General features: G+C 34.5%; 1 protein-coding gene and 2 long non-coding RNA genes across 6 annotated transcripts; 2 read left to right on the plus strand and 1 right to left on the minus strand.

The window, feature by feature from the left end:
- Nucleotides 1–941: 941 nt before the first annotated feature.
- LOC114157482 (uncharacterized) lies at nt 942–3,579 on the plus strand. Its single transcript, XR_003598167.1, has 3 exons — nt 942–1,871; nt 2,071–2,309; nt 3,088–3,579. It is a non-coding gene; the product is annotated as an uncharacterized LOC114157482 (long non-coding RNA).
- Nucleotides 3,580–5,089: 1,510 nt separating this feature from the next.
- On the plus strand, nt 5,090–6,778 carry LOC114157480 (uncharacterized). Of its 3 annotated transcripts, none has more exons than XR_003598164.1 (3): nt 5,090–5,218; nt 5,529–5,697; nt 6,033–6,778. It is a non-coding gene; the product is annotated as an uncharacterized LOC114157480 (long non-coding RNA). The 3 variants fall into 3 exon arrangements; XR_003598163.1 differs by having other exon boundaries at nt 5,091–5,222; XR_003598165.1 differs by having other exon boundaries at nt 5,095–5,218; nt 5,532–5,697.
- A 929-nt stretch (nt 6,779–7,707) lies between these two features.
- On the minus strand, nt 7,708–12,417 carry LOC114157476 (ubiquitin carboxyl-terminal hydrolase 47-like). 2 transcript variants are annotated; one of them, XM_028038482.1, is made up of 11 exons: nt 12,280–12,417; nt 12,090–12,192; nt 11,140–11,247; nt 10,875–10,947; nt 10,650–10,775; nt 10,380–10,475; nt 9,386–9,517; nt 8,874–9,002; nt 8,714–8,748; nt 8,597–8,634; nt 7,708–8,523 (listed from the first exon to the last, which is right to left on the minus strand). In XM_028038482.1, exons 1-11 carry the CDS (start codon nt 12,287–12,289, stop codon nt 8,279–8,281), a joined length of 1,095 nt encoding a protein of 364 aa, XP_027894283.1. In that variant the 5' UTR covers nt 12,290–12,417; the 3' UTR covers nt 7,708–8,278. The 2 variants fall into 2 exon arrangements, with proteins under 2 accessions (XP_027894283.1, XP_027894282.1); XM_028038481.1 differs by having other exon boundaries at nt 10,875–10,945; nt 11,135–11,247.
- Between the last annotated feature and the right edge of the window lie 2,558 nt (nt 12,418–14,975).

Raw genomic sequence — 14,975 nt, forward strand, 5'->3', positions numbered from 1 at the left:
TTAGTCCTGGTTGCTGCTGCTTCCTGCCTGTCAGAGAGCAATAGACCCACTGCTGAGCTGAGAAGCTTTGAGTGGAAATAAGTTCATGTAGGTTTCAGTTTTAAGGGCTTTAAGTTGATCTTGAATTTAAAACCATTTATTACAGATCAGTTCACTAACAGAAGCGGCTCTGTGCAGCAACAGTCTGGCCTGGACCCACCTGTTTAAAGTTATTATTGAACCATAATAAATTAAACATTTACCAAAATATTTGGTGTGAATGATTTCGGTGATCAAAATATAAAGTTTGTTCATTTGTTGACTGTATACTCTTTTCTTTATAACGTTGTAATTTTGTTTTTTTTTATTACATAAAGCAGACTGCACAGTGGAGCAGTTGGTAGCTTGTTGCCTTGCAGCAAGAAGGTCCTGGGTTCAAATCCCGGCTTTGGTTTCTCCCTGTGCATGCATGAGTTCTCTCTGGTTATTCCCAAACTGTCAGTTGCATTAAAATAAACATTTTGCTTGCCTTTTATTTGTGTTCAGGTTGTCAGTTTAGTGTAAATGAAAAACTTGTATGAATGCCAGCTATCAACATGGTGGGAAAAGATCTGCTGTGTTTAAAGCTATTGGAAAAGATTGGAGTCATAAGCCAGAGATGAAAATATTAACTTCAGCTGACATAATTAACCTGGTTAAGATATCAAAGTTAAACAGAAATAATCACAGAGTAAGAAAATAACTTGACTATTTACCTACAACTTTAACTAGTAATCTTTGCTCTACACACTCAACACTTTGACTCTAATAAATGTTTAGTGTCTTTTCTAAACTATAAAGTTGCCTATTCTTGAGAATGTATATTATTGTATTATATACATATAATTATATTAATAAGTATATATTTTTTTATTGCTTATGTTATTTAACATATTTATAAAACTAATTTGCTACAGAGTTAGTTTTATTTTTATTTAAGAGTGTTGTTCTGCTTCACTGCTCAAAAGTCACATCTATAATTCACACAAAGCATTATGGGTTGTAGAAATAAGGTGGATTCAACTCCTCCCTCCTGAACCACCAGATATTGCAGGTTATGCTGTATTATGTTATGAAGGAAACATTTAGAGACATCTCTCTGTGCTGTTAGACTAAAGTGATGAAATAGTTTCTTTTATTATTGATGATGAAAGTGGGATTCTGCTCTAACAATGAAATGAGAAAAGCAGCAAAATATCCTGGGACTAATAAGTCAGAGTGAAGGCAAAACAATAAATCTCAAACTATTGTGAAATTATCAGTGCAAAGTTCATAATCCAACTGGTTGACACACCTTAAAGTGACAAAGTCCTTAAAATGAAGTTTCAAAGATATGATCAGTTATGTTTTCTAGACGCCACAGGAAATAAAAACATCAGTAGAAATGAACAGAGAGTCTTTGTAAATCTGAACCCAATTTAAATATGATCCTATTTCTAGTGATGAGGAAACCTCCCAGTTATTTTACACAATAACAAAAATAAATGTACCTTCTGCCATCAAAAATGAACTATTAAACAAAGGTTGCACTGCTTCCTTTTGCAATAATAAGTTTCCATTGTTTTTTCTTCTACTGGCTACAAATTCTTCATTTAACTGAGATCCTGCTGTAAAACTTTATATATATATAGCTCTGTATATTATCTTCCTTTATCATTTTGACAGCTAGGTTTTGAAAGAAAATAAACCATCCCAAGTATTTCCTACACATCGTGAACGCAGCATCTACCTGGGCATAACCAAAACAGAAAGAGAAATTATTTAGTTTGTCTCATTCAAACAGCAAAGTAAGGTTAGAAAACGTCAAAGAAGCTGTAAGTATCCTGGGAACATCCTTAATGTAACAGCTCAGGGTGGGTTAATATATTTCATTTTCTTGTTTTAGTCTTTTATTAACCAATCTTTCATGTAACCAGTCACACCAGTTCAGCTGGTCAGGGATGTTAAGCATCTAGAAAAGTTTAACATCCTATAAAAAATGTTTACTTCACCTCTTGTGTTTCATCTCTGCTATAATGTATAAAAGTGAAACAACTCTGTTCTCTTATTCAGGTTGCTGAAAGGTGTAAAGGATTGTAAGATAAAACTCTAATGTCAAAGACAGAGATTTTTCTATCTGATTGAAGCTGCTGGAGATCTGCAAAAATCTGAGATGATCTACCAGGTTGTGGTTGGAGGAATAGATGGAGTTAAGATCACGATTGACCTCTGTGACAATGAGGAGGAGATGCAGAGAATCACGGTGGCAGAGCTGAAGGACAAGATATTTGAGAAATTCCTTGGAATCAGTGGTAAACTCATTTACTTCATCTATCTCCATATTAAATGAAAAATATTAAGACCTGTTAAAAAATGAGGAACAGACATTTATCAAAATATACATTTAAGGATAAAATTCAAAGCAGATTCGGTAGAATGCTGACTGTGGTGTTCAGGTTTAGGACAAGAACAAAGTTGAAGTCAGAAAAACAAAATGATATAATTATATAATTCCTCCAGTTTTTTCTTTAAGTTTGTTTAACTGCCTCCATTGTGTGTCAATAAATAGTAAGAATCAAATCTGGTGAAGTAGCTAAACTGTAAAACTAAAAATATGATCAAATCCAACAAAAGAGGGATTTTAATTATTCTAACTAGTAATTTTACTGTTTCAGTGACATTAACTCTAATTTTAGAGACTGTTGGATTTAATTCTGCTTCATTATTGAACAGTCAGTAAACGTTGTTGACTTTACCAATAACATTCCTGTCTCCTGCAGACTTCCTGTTTTTGATTGTTATAGATTAGAGAAATGTATTTTAAGGCTGTCTGGTAGTTTTGGTTTTTTTTAAAGTATTGACTTGACTTAAAAAAAAAAACACAAAAATGTTGCATAACTAAGCTCCAGATGAAGCTTCTTTCAATATAAACAGAAATCACAAACAAATAAATTAAATAAAGCTACAAGGACAGCAGCATCAGAGACCTCTGATACTCCTGTTCAGACTAGAATATCTCTGCTGTTCATAAATATTTCTTTGGTGTGTTTGTATGTAATTAATTATGATTCTGGATTTGTATATTTGCAGAGTGTCCAGAATTGATGTTTGGGAATATGACATTGAATGACGACAGAAAGAGGCTGGTTGATTATGGAATCGTGCACATGTCCAAGATAAACATGGTTTTAAACACAGTTGATGCAGGAGAGCCTGAACTGGACTTTACTGCCGATGGGATGGGAGATAAAGAGGATGAAACTCGGAGAAGTAAAGAGATTATGTTTAATCTTTAAAACTCAAAATACATTTTTGGGTCCAAAGTGCTTCATTCCACACATTGAAATATTTCAAGCATTAACTAGAATCACATCCCTCCTCATTCTCATTTAAACTCTTTTAAGTAACCAAAATATTTCCCACTTCCTGCCACATTGTCTGTGTTCAGTATTTTATCTAAAGATCAGCAGAAATATTCTTTGTTTCTGGTTATTTTCAGTGAGTCAAACAGAGAAAATATTTGTGAAGCAACTTTACCAAGCTTGTGTTTTGTATTAATAAACTAAATGTGGGATTTTAAAACCGATCTTTGTTCTCTATACAATTTAAACAATGAAGATTTTCTGAAACACAGTGTGAGAAAATGTGTAGCAAACCTCAAGAGGAAACTCAAAATGTTTCAAATTCTGACCAAATTCTAGATTAAGAGCAGAATCAAAGTGTTGAGATTAGAATGAGCTACAGGATATTATTTTAACTCCTGAGTATCATAAAGCTGAGATACAATAACATAAATACTTGGTGGCAACTTTGGAAGTACTACCCCCAAATGTTTAGAGCTTCTTTTGTGCCATAATTAATGAAACCAACATTTTGACGTGTAACAACATAACTTGGCAAAACGTAAAATGTTCTGGTTTTCTCAGTTGTTGACTTGGTCTTCTATGACTTTGTATTGTTGTGTTTTTATCATGTAAAGCACTTTGAACTGCCTTGTTGTTGAAATGTGCTATGCAAATAAACTTTATTGATTGATTGATTGATTGATTGATTGATTGGTTGATTGATTGATATTCATGCTATTCTAGTGAGTGAAATACATCAGAAACAAAACTAACAATTACATTTATAATCTCCAAGTAGATCCTGAACAATATAATAAGTCATAGAGGTGCTGAGTTTTGAGTCATGGTTCATTAATTAATCTCCTTTTTCTTGGATTCACTGACATAATCTGTACTACTGGATTAAACAGGAAAACGAGACACTGCTGACATGAAGACTTTCAGACATAAAGAACAACAGCGCCCCTCAGTGGTCAGAAAAACGAAGGGCTACGGAGGTTAAAGACCTTCTTTTGGATCATTATTGTTGAATGAGACCGATGGGGAATTACAGAAAACAAGTCCAGTTATTATCTTGCTGTGAGATTATTTCTGTTTCACTTCAATATCTTAACAAAGTTAAATATGTTAGCTGATGTTAGTATTTTCAGCTTAAGTTAGCATTTTAACTCTGGCTGCTCTGGATTGATGACAAAACAACAAGTCTCAAACTATCATGTGAAACTATTGGTGCACATTTCATGATCCAACAGGTTGACACACCTTGAAGTGAGCGAGTCCTTAAAATGAAGTTTCAAAGACATGATCAATCATGTTTTCTAGACGCCACAGGAGATAAAAACATCAGTAGAAATGAACGATGAGTCTTTGTGAATCTGAAATCACATTAACCAGTTCAAATATCATCCTAATGACATTTGATCACAAAGGTTTGTGTTTGTTTGCCTAGAGGTGAGGAAACCTACCAATTATTTTACATTATTAACCAGTAACAAAATAAATGCACCTTGTGCCAACAAACTATTAAAGAAAACAAAGGTTGCATTGATTCCTTTTGCCAGAATAAGTTTATCTATGTGTCTTCTGTTGAGTACAGTAGACGAATAATGTCTTATACATGATGTGAATTATCTTCTTTTATAAGTTTGAAAGCAAGATTTGAAAGGAATGAAACCTTCCAACCAATCCACATTTAACCTTTTGAAAGTGATATTTTCAACACGTCTTGAATGCAGCATCTGCCTGGGTGTAACCAAAACAGAAAGAGAAAGTCTTCAGACATTTTACTTCACCGGAATAGCAAAGTGAGCTTAAAGAGCGTCAATTAAACATGTCGTGGAAACACCTTTAAATTGTACTTACTGTAACAGCTGAGGGTAGGTTAATAGATTTCCTCTCCTTTCTTGTTTCAGTTTTTGTGCCATTTGTCTTTTGTTTAAGAGTCTTTAATGTAATCATGATTATATAATAAAAACAGTTAGTCAGAAAGGTTTACATAATTTAAAACATGTATTAATAAAGTATATATCCTTCACCCTCTGTTTTTGATCTCTGCTATTGTATGAAGACGATGTTATAAACTCTTATTTTTATTTTTTTGCAATTATGTTTTCTCATTCAGGTTGCTGAAAAGTGTAAAGGATTATAAGACAAAACTAGGAGTTTTTTTTTTTTTTTTGACTTCAGCAGCTGCTGGAGATCTGAAAACATCTGGAAATGATCTACCAGGTTGTGGTCAGTGGGATAGATGGACAGAAAACCACGATTGACCTCTGCGACACAGAGCAGGAGATGAAGAAAATAACCGTGGATCAGCTGAAAGAAAAGATATTTCAGAAGTTGTCTTGGTTCTCAGGTAAACCCACTGAGATAAAACAGCCCAACAATCATTTACTTCACCTTTCTCTGTTTTATGTAAAACAGAATTGTTAAAACATCAGGAAGAACCATTTTAATAAAATAAAATGCAAAAGGAAATCGTTTTGAATTCTCTCCTGTGGAGTTTGTTTTGATTTACTGTGAGGAGTTTAAGTCAGAAGAATAAATTTATAACATTTTCTTTAAGTGTTTTGACAAAATGTTACAAAGCCTCACAAACATCTTCTCCTTGTCAGACTAGAAAAGTTCTGCAGTTTTAAAAAAATGTCTTTGTATTTATTGAATTATGATTCTGGATCTGCATATTTGCAGAATGTGCAAAAAAGGACCTACGATTGATCTTTGCGAGCAAAAGACTGGATGACGACACAAAGAGGCTGTTTGACTATGGAATCACACACAAGTCCTACATACAGATGGTTTTAAGCTTAGATGGTGGAGGAGAACCTGAACCGGGTTTTACTGACGATGAGCTGGGTGACAAGGAGGGTGAAACTCGAAGAAGTAAAGAATGTCTGATGCCTGATGTCTAAAACTCAAACCAAAATGCTTCGTTTCACACATTAAATGGAATCACATCGCTCCTCATTCTCAACTAAACTTTTTAAAATAAGTTTAAATAAATAAAATATTCTGCCAGATTCTGAATGTACATTATCACATCTCTCTGTATGATCAGCAGAGATATTGCCTGTTTCTTGTTATTTTCAGTGAGTCAAACAGAGAGAAGAAATGTGGAGCAGCTTCAACAAACTTGTGTTTTGAATTAATAAATAAAATGTGGGATTTAAAAACTGCTCTTTGCCCTCTATGCAATTTAAACAATGAAAACAATGAAACACAGCAGATACTGTAAGACAATTTGCTGCAAACCTCAAGAGGAACATTGTGAAAACCACAGATGTGTCAAATTCTGACCAAATTCTAGATTAAGAGCAGAATCAAAGTGTTGGGATTAAAATGATCTACAGGATATTTTCTCAGCTCCAGTTCTTATGTTGGAATGAGTCTGATTATTCTGCCACTTTGTGTTGACATTAAAGTGCTTTATCCAGGCAGGTTTTGAGTCTCTTTCTCTTTTACTTTTTAAGTTTTGATTTACTTTTTGCAGTGAAAATGATTACACAGATAAAAACATTAAATAAGTGCAAAAACAAAACATTTTAACGATTAGAGGTTAAAAGATGAGGAGACGTTTGTTGGTTCTGTTTTTGATGCCGTGTTTTCTGATGGCAGCAACTCAAAATGTTCTAGAAACTATTCTAAGTTTCTGACCAGAGTCTGGTTCCTGCAGCGGCTCTGCACATCTCAGTCAAACTGTAGCATCATTTCTAGCGAGTGAAATGCATCAGAAACAAATCTAACAATTAAGTTTATTATCTCAGAGTAGATTGTGAAAAATAGAAGAAATCATGTGGTGAATATTGAGGCATGGTTCATTAATTCACCTCCTTGTTCTTGGATTCACTGACATATTCTGTATTTCTGGAGTAAATGGAAAAACGAGTCACTGCAGTCATGAAGGGTTTTAGACATAAAGAACAACAGCGCCTCCTGGTGGTCAATAAAACTGAGGGTTTCCGGTCAGTAAATTAAAGACAATTATTGTTGAATTAGACCAACGGGAATGACATAAAGTGAGTCAAGTTATCGTCTTCTTTGTGTGATTATTTTAGTTTAACTTCAATAGTTGAATATATATCAGCTGAAGTTTTTTTTTGTCAGTTCTGGTTTATGACTCCAGTTCTTTCACATCTACAGGTTTTATAACTTCAAACCCAGCAGACCTTATTCTGTGGTGTTGATATCATGTATTTATGTAAGTTTTAATTTATACCAAACTGAAAACCTGAACACAAATAAATGATAAACTAACATACTGAAGAACTGGTGATTTAAACAACTAACATTTAAGGATTACATTGTACACGGGCCGATATGTTCTTAGACAACAAACACTGTTATAATGCATTAATAAAACATCACAGACATTCAAATAAGTTAATTTTATATAATTACAATCTAGAACATCAAACAGTTCTGACAGGTTTTTTACAGTCGCTGCAGACGAAGTGCTGTTTCTATTCATCGTTTAAACTATTAAGCAAAACAACCTCAGCTGTTTGATGCAAACATCACCTTATAAACTCCATGATAATCCAATAATACATGTAAACCATGGATCAGACTTGCATTACAAACATTTCCTGTCCATTCTGAAAATTAATCTTTCAACTGCTATTACCTATTAGCAGCGCCACCAAGTGGATGGATGCAGACAGAGTGACAGGCTCTTAGTGAAAGAAAATAAACTGATCTACATTAAACCAAGAAGGGAATCTGACAGGTGAATTAAGTTCAACAGCAACTAAGCATGTAAACATCAACAAAGAAACACACAGATAAAATTCAATCTAAGATGGCCGACTTGCTGTTTTGTGTAGAGTATGGGTGAAATTTGACACCTCTGTGATAGAGAAAGGTCGATGCAGATGGTATTTTTGAAAGTTTTGGGGGGTAGAGGAATGGCTGTTGAGTTAATTTTACTGCACGATTTTTTAAAACCATGAAAATATCCTATTCTTCAGCTGGGTAACGCCGTTTGCAACACCATTGCAAATTACTGTACATATGGAGGCTTCGCAAAAGCCAGTTGAACTTGGAAGAGAAATAACCACATAATTATTCTGATACCAACAGGTCCTCTCAGGCCTCTGGTCCAATTCAACAATCAGATTGTGGTTTGCAGCCAGGTCTCTCTGTCCTTCTTCTTCATCTTGTCCTTCGTTTTGTAAACCAATACCTGAAATTTATATTAGAAAGTATTGACAAAATGGACCCAGTATAAATTATTAAAAAGTTTGATTTCTTCTTACTTTGCTTCCTGTAAAAGAGAAGGTGGGCACTCCGAGATCTGGTACAAAAACAATGTGAAGTTAGTTTATGATAAACAGCGAGAATAAACAGAAGAACAAAACTGGACAGGCTCTTACTTCTCAAACTTTCCCTGGAACATCTGGTTACCAAGCTGTTATAAACGAAACAACGACATATCAAACTAGCATTGTGTTATTATGACAAAGTGAAATATTAACTGTAAAAAAAATTTTTTTGAAATCTTTAAAAGCACTGGTATGGGATAATCTTTCTCACCAGTGTCACAGAGGAGTCATTGAACTCATACCAGCTTTCTTCCTCCTCAGGTTTGATTGTTGCTGTGTAATGCCCACCTCTCAGAGTCCCAAAGTGATCCACCATCGCATACATTTCATATGTCTGGTTCTGATCAACAAAACACACACATGAAATGAAATGAAACTTTATTTCGGACATGATAGTAGTATAAAATCATGCACAAGAACAAGGAAAGCAAAAGACATATTTTTGTACCACAGTAATCTTAACATGCTTGAAAAAGAGAAAGACGAAGTATGAAACTTGTGAACTCCTACTCCCTAAACTCATACAATATTTTCAGATGGACCCTCATTAATAAATCCAATCAAAAATAAAAATAATAAAACAGGCTAATTAATTTTCCATTTTTTCTGGGTTTACATATGTCTAAATATATATACATACCAACACACTCATATGCGTTAGCCTCAATTGAACCTGGAAACTGAAAAGAAAATGGGCAACAATCACAATAATCTGAAATATACCTCAGGTAAGTTGATGGTGTAACAAACATCCACAGGACGGCTGTCTTTACTGTATGACATGTGGTTGTAGTTGTATTCGAACCTCTTCAGCAGCAAAATCAAAATCTCTGGATGATGCTGTAGTTTATATTTCTACATGAAATGCAATATTAATAAGATTAAAAACAGATATTTACAGTAAATGTATAAAAAAATGCACAACATTTTTTACAAACTTCTGAACAAGCTAAATCTTTTCTGTATTTAGATTAGTTAGGACCACCAATTTATTCATTTACTGTGATTTTTTTCCCACGTTTGCAAAGTGTTTTATTGCTGGAGGAAGAGGTGCACTTTGCAACGTACTGAACCTGAAGTGAAAATACTGAAGCAACATCTAAAGGCATCAACCAGGAAGTTAAAGCATGGGCACAGATTGGTCATCCGATTAAACAACGACCAAAATTATACTGCTAAATTACTTAGAGAAGGAACTAAGGACAACAAAACAGTGTTTTGGAGAGGCCATCATAAACCCCTGAACAAGGCTGCCTACAAACGTGAAGCAGTTAGAAAAGTTCTGTCAGAGAAAAATGGACCAAAACTTTAGCTTCGTTGTTGTGAGAGTTTATGGAGCCATGACATTTGACCTAGGTCATGAATTTTAAAGGCAATGCTACCAACTACTAATAAAATGTATGTAAACTTCAGAACTTTAGGAAAATTATAGAAATCTCTAAAAAGTCTCTCTCATTATTAGCATGTTTAGCTAATGCAAATACTTTTGTTAATCCTTATTGACCTAAAACAACAACAGGGAAGGTTTAGTCTGATTATTTGGTAAGAAAAAGATGGAACATTGTCCTTTTATAATGCATATTTAAATATGCGGTGTACAGATGGATGCATTGTTAAAATATTTCACAATGTTGTTAAATTGTTTTCCATAAATGAACCAAGCATGTTTGCTGCTTGTAAATGCCATCTTATGCAAAACAAGTTTCCCTTTACTCACAACAGTAGTGTCTCTATTGTCTTCACAATGGTCGCAGTACAGCTGGTCTTCTCCACAAAACTCTGCATCCTTTAAAAACTCCTGAATCCCATCGTCCTGAAAACACACTTTCTGTTACTGCAGAGACCTTCACCAGGTACTTTCCAGCATTCTGCCAACACAGTTTCTACTAAGTAATAATCAGAAATCATTGACTATTCCAGGTGATTTTTATGAACATAATTTTGTCTGGCTCATAAAATGGTTTCCATTATGCAGGTTGTTTCTTACCACACTGAAGTTTCCATTTTTAGAAACCATCAGTGGGAGAGAAAGAAACAAAAATGGCACATCGTCTTCAGTGTGTGAGCGACATTCACCACAAATAGTCCTGTGAATCAACTCTCCTCTGAATATCTGAAAATACAATTTGATTTAAAATCTAACAGCTTTTATTTTTCATTCACACTCTGTAGTTCCCTCTCCATCCCAATCTGACTTTCATGAATAATTTACCTGTGATGCTTCATCACTGACCAGAGATAAAATCTTCTCCAGGTAGTGACCAGCATCCTGCTGTTCATACACTGGAGGAATGAAGGAAGAATGATACATAAAATGATGTATTTTTATATTGTCTATATTTAATATACTCGTTCATCCATGTTTCTTCTACAACCTGTCAAGATTTATGCATCTTGACATCTAAATTACAAAGGAAAATCCCCTCTTTTAATTAAAAAAAAAAGTGAAAAGTTGTTCAATTGAATGTATACCTTTTTCAATTCCCAGCTTCTCTGTAACTTTTGTGCTTTCTGCAGTGTTTCTTTTTAAATCTTCAAACAACACATTGAGTTGAACATTAATGTCTCCATTTTCTTTTGGACATCTGTTGACGGGATATTGTCAGAGATTCAGAAGTTATAGAATAGAATAGAATAGAATAGAAGTACTTTATTCATCCCAGCAGGGAAATTACTTCGCAGTTACAGCATAGAGACAAGACACAATAACAACTACCACTGAGTAGTAGTTGTAGATAAAATAAAAAATAAAAATAAAATATAAAATGCTATGAATTGTAAAAATATAAAATGCTGTTAATATAAAAAGCAGCTTAGAGCAGTCCTTGCAAAGATTCAAAAAAATGCAGATATGTATATTTAAATATATGTACAGCAAGTGTGCCACAGTGCAGTTGTGCAAAATTTGACTGATTAGTGCAGAACAATGATTTAGCTTTTATTGTACAGTGTTTTGTTTTGTTCAAGTTATGTTGAACAAAACATCAAACATTTCTTACAACAAACATGCCATTTGATTTATCTGAAAGTAAGGAGTTCAGTTATTACTGCGGGCCATGGTATAACTTTCAGTACCTAAAGTCCAAACTGAATTTGGAAATAAATATTTTCAGTTTTCTGCTCCATCTTCTTGGAACCAGTTGCAGAAATACAGGAACTTAAAGGTGCTGTTATCTCTAAACGGTTTTAAGATTCTTCTTACTGATCTTGTGAAGGGATCATCTGTCTGTAAATGTTTTAAGTGAAGAATGTTTTAATTATTTTCTTTATGACAGTGTTAACTTTTCCTGTTTTTGCTGTGAATGTTCTGTAACTTCTGTGTGCCGCTGCCAGTCTTGGCCAGGATTCTCTAGCAAGGAAGTTTTTAATCTCAAAGGGATTTTTCCTTGGGAAATAAAGGTTAAATGAATAAATAAAACATACTAACCTTTTAACAGCCTCTCTGAACTCTCTGGTCATGAACAGAACCTGCAGAATGCTGTTCAGGTAACATGTTGCTCCTTGGTTTATCAACCCATAATACTTAATGTCTGTGGGACGTTTTGTTACAGAACATCTTACAATATTAACAGAAGTTCAATTACGTAATTATTGGAAACTCAGGATTTAGCCTTTACCTTGGTTCATACTGAATCACTGACGACTGAAGAGATACGGCTTTCCTTCACAGTACCGTGGGAGAAACGATTTCTGCTGCCGAGCCACCGCGGAAATAAACAGACAGTTGAAGACACTCCCATGACCGCAGAGAGAGGGAGTCAGAAACCAGTTTTCTCTTTCACTTAGCGACTAGATCATTTAATTCATCTGATAAACAACACTGCATAAAGTCATGAAAGCTCAAAGTTAGAATCCAGTTCACTTCAATTCTCTTAAATCCGTCCTGACAGCTGCAAGTTTTGGGAATGTTGGAATTTCAGAGGGATTAGTGACCAGACAATTTTTTCTTCCATAAAAAAAATTGTAAAAATCTGTTGTTAATACAACTGGGATAAACATCAGCTGTATTTCTTTTCTTCTACGATATTATTTCAAGAAGAGTCTGTCAAGAATCTTCATAAATATAGCTGCAAAAATACAAATGCACTTTAAAACTGTAATGACAGAGACAATAGAGATTTCAAATGCCAAAGAGATTTACAACCCCTGTTCTCTCTAACAGCGAAAGCAACAGAAAGAAAAAGAACGAGATACAAATTTTTAACTTATGCTTGCTTTTCCTTAACAGGAGGAAAGGTCAACATGTAAGCTTAGGGGAATTCAGGTGTCACTAAAGTAAACAATGTTGGTTTCAGGTTTTCAACAAACAAAGAAAATGAAACAAAAACTGAGTGAGGAGCTGGAAAGTACCTAAAGTACTTGACTCATGACGTTTAGTTTCTGTTAGTCTCCTACGGAAGAGCCCATCAATAATGTGGCAGCAGCTTTGTACGAAATAGTCACCTGGATGCATTTAAGGTGAACTGATAAAGTTCAAAGTCAGCGTCAGAACGAGGAAGAATTATTTTAAGCGAACTTGGACATGGCTACTTGATGCCAGACTGACTGGAAAGAGCATTTCAGAAACTACTGAGGTTTTCACACACATTTCCTCTCTGTCTAGAGAGAATGAGTTCAAATAAGAGAAGAGCAGCTGTGGATAAAAATACATCAATGATGTCAGAAGAAAGTGCACAGACTGGTTTTAGAGGAAAACAGGAAACAGTAGCTCACATAACATTTGTGCATAACATCATCTCAGAATAATGGATGTTGAACAGGTGGGTTAGAGCAGCAGAAAACCACATGGAGGTTTTGCTATAATCAGGAGGTTTTTAATACATTTTACAGTTTTGGTTCTCCAAAATTAAACACTAACAGATCTGAAGAATGTTACCTGGTTCCTCAAGTCTCTATTTCTGCTCTGACCTTCACATCAGAAGAGCCAAAATTTGACATAATTAAAATTAAAAGCATGAAGGCATCCTGTCTTCCTCAGTGGTTCAAACTAAATGTTGGGTGATGATTATGTTTCCTTTCACATCTTTAGCTTTTGCCAGTAGAAAGAAGAAAAGCAGGTTTAGGGGAGACTGTGGACTCAGAGCTTATTAATCTGATTAGTTTAATTAAATTAGACCCAAAACCAAATTTCTGTGATGTAAATAAAATATATTCTCACTTCACCTTGTGAAAATCTTTTTCTCTGCTCAGTGATGTGGCTGTTTCTGGGACCATTTTGTCTGGTTTGGTGTAACTTATATTAAACAAACGTCTGAAGGACAATTATTTATGAACATATTGATTGTCACAATTTATCAAACTGATTTCCAAGTGTTTTTTTATAGCGGCATTCTGGTCTTTGAAATTGTTGGATCTGGTGACGTTTTTTTTCGACTACCATAAATTTGCTATCAGGTTTGGGTCAGATTAGTAATCTAACCACTCCAGAACAATGATACAACGGTATCACTGGTAACAGTGATACCATAATATCACTTAGTGATACTACGGTATCAAAACCAGCAGGTTTTATTTTGACAGTGGGGAGAAGTGCCATGTCCTGCTGGGAAATTAAATAATCAGCATCTCCATAAAGTTTATCAGTCCTCTAACATTTCCTGGTAGAAGACTGAACTGAATTTGAACTTGGTAAAACACAGAGGACAAACACCAGCAGGTCATAATCACTGACTGTGGAAACGCCACAATCCACGTCAAGAAACTTGTCCACGTCCTCGCTCGGGTACCTTGATTTCCAAATGAAATGCAAAATTTGTTTCTTGTGAAGACAAGACTTTAGGCTACTGAATGATATTCCAGTCGTCTTTCCCCTTCACCCATGTAAGACATGTCTGAAGTTTTCTTTGGTTCAAAGGTCACAAGGAACGCAACAGTTGTGGCCCAAGTCCTGGATACATCTTGTGTTCTTTAACCACCGTCTAATTATTCAAACTGAATAATTGTAAATGATTTGGATAAAATTTGACTCTTTAAATAGCCAAAACAATAGAAACAATTTTATTTGCTCAACAATTCCTGATTTTCAGTTTGCACTATTGTAAAAATGCAATCAAGTGACAAAGATTGGTTGATGAATAATAAAAGACCAATATAATATGATAGGACTACTTGATGCAAATACAATAATAGAGGCAGTTCACTTCAAACAGCACAAAAAGCTACATATTTGTGTGGACATCCTTTAAAGCAGTGGTTCCCAAAGATTTTCTTCTGGTCCCCCTATAAAATAAAATCCCCCCAAAAAGAAAAAAAAAAGAATCTATCTAATAAACCTGTACACATATTTTGTTTTCAAACTCCACTGAAGTTTATT

The sequence above is a fragment of the Xiphophorus couchianus genome, chromosome 14 (genome assembly GCF_001444195.1).
Source record: "Xiphophorus couchianus chromosome 14, X_couchianus-1.0, whole genome shotgun sequence".
NCBI lineage: Eukaryota > Metazoa > Chordata > Actinopteri > Cyprinodontiformes > Poeciliidae > Xiphophorus > Xiphophorus couchianus.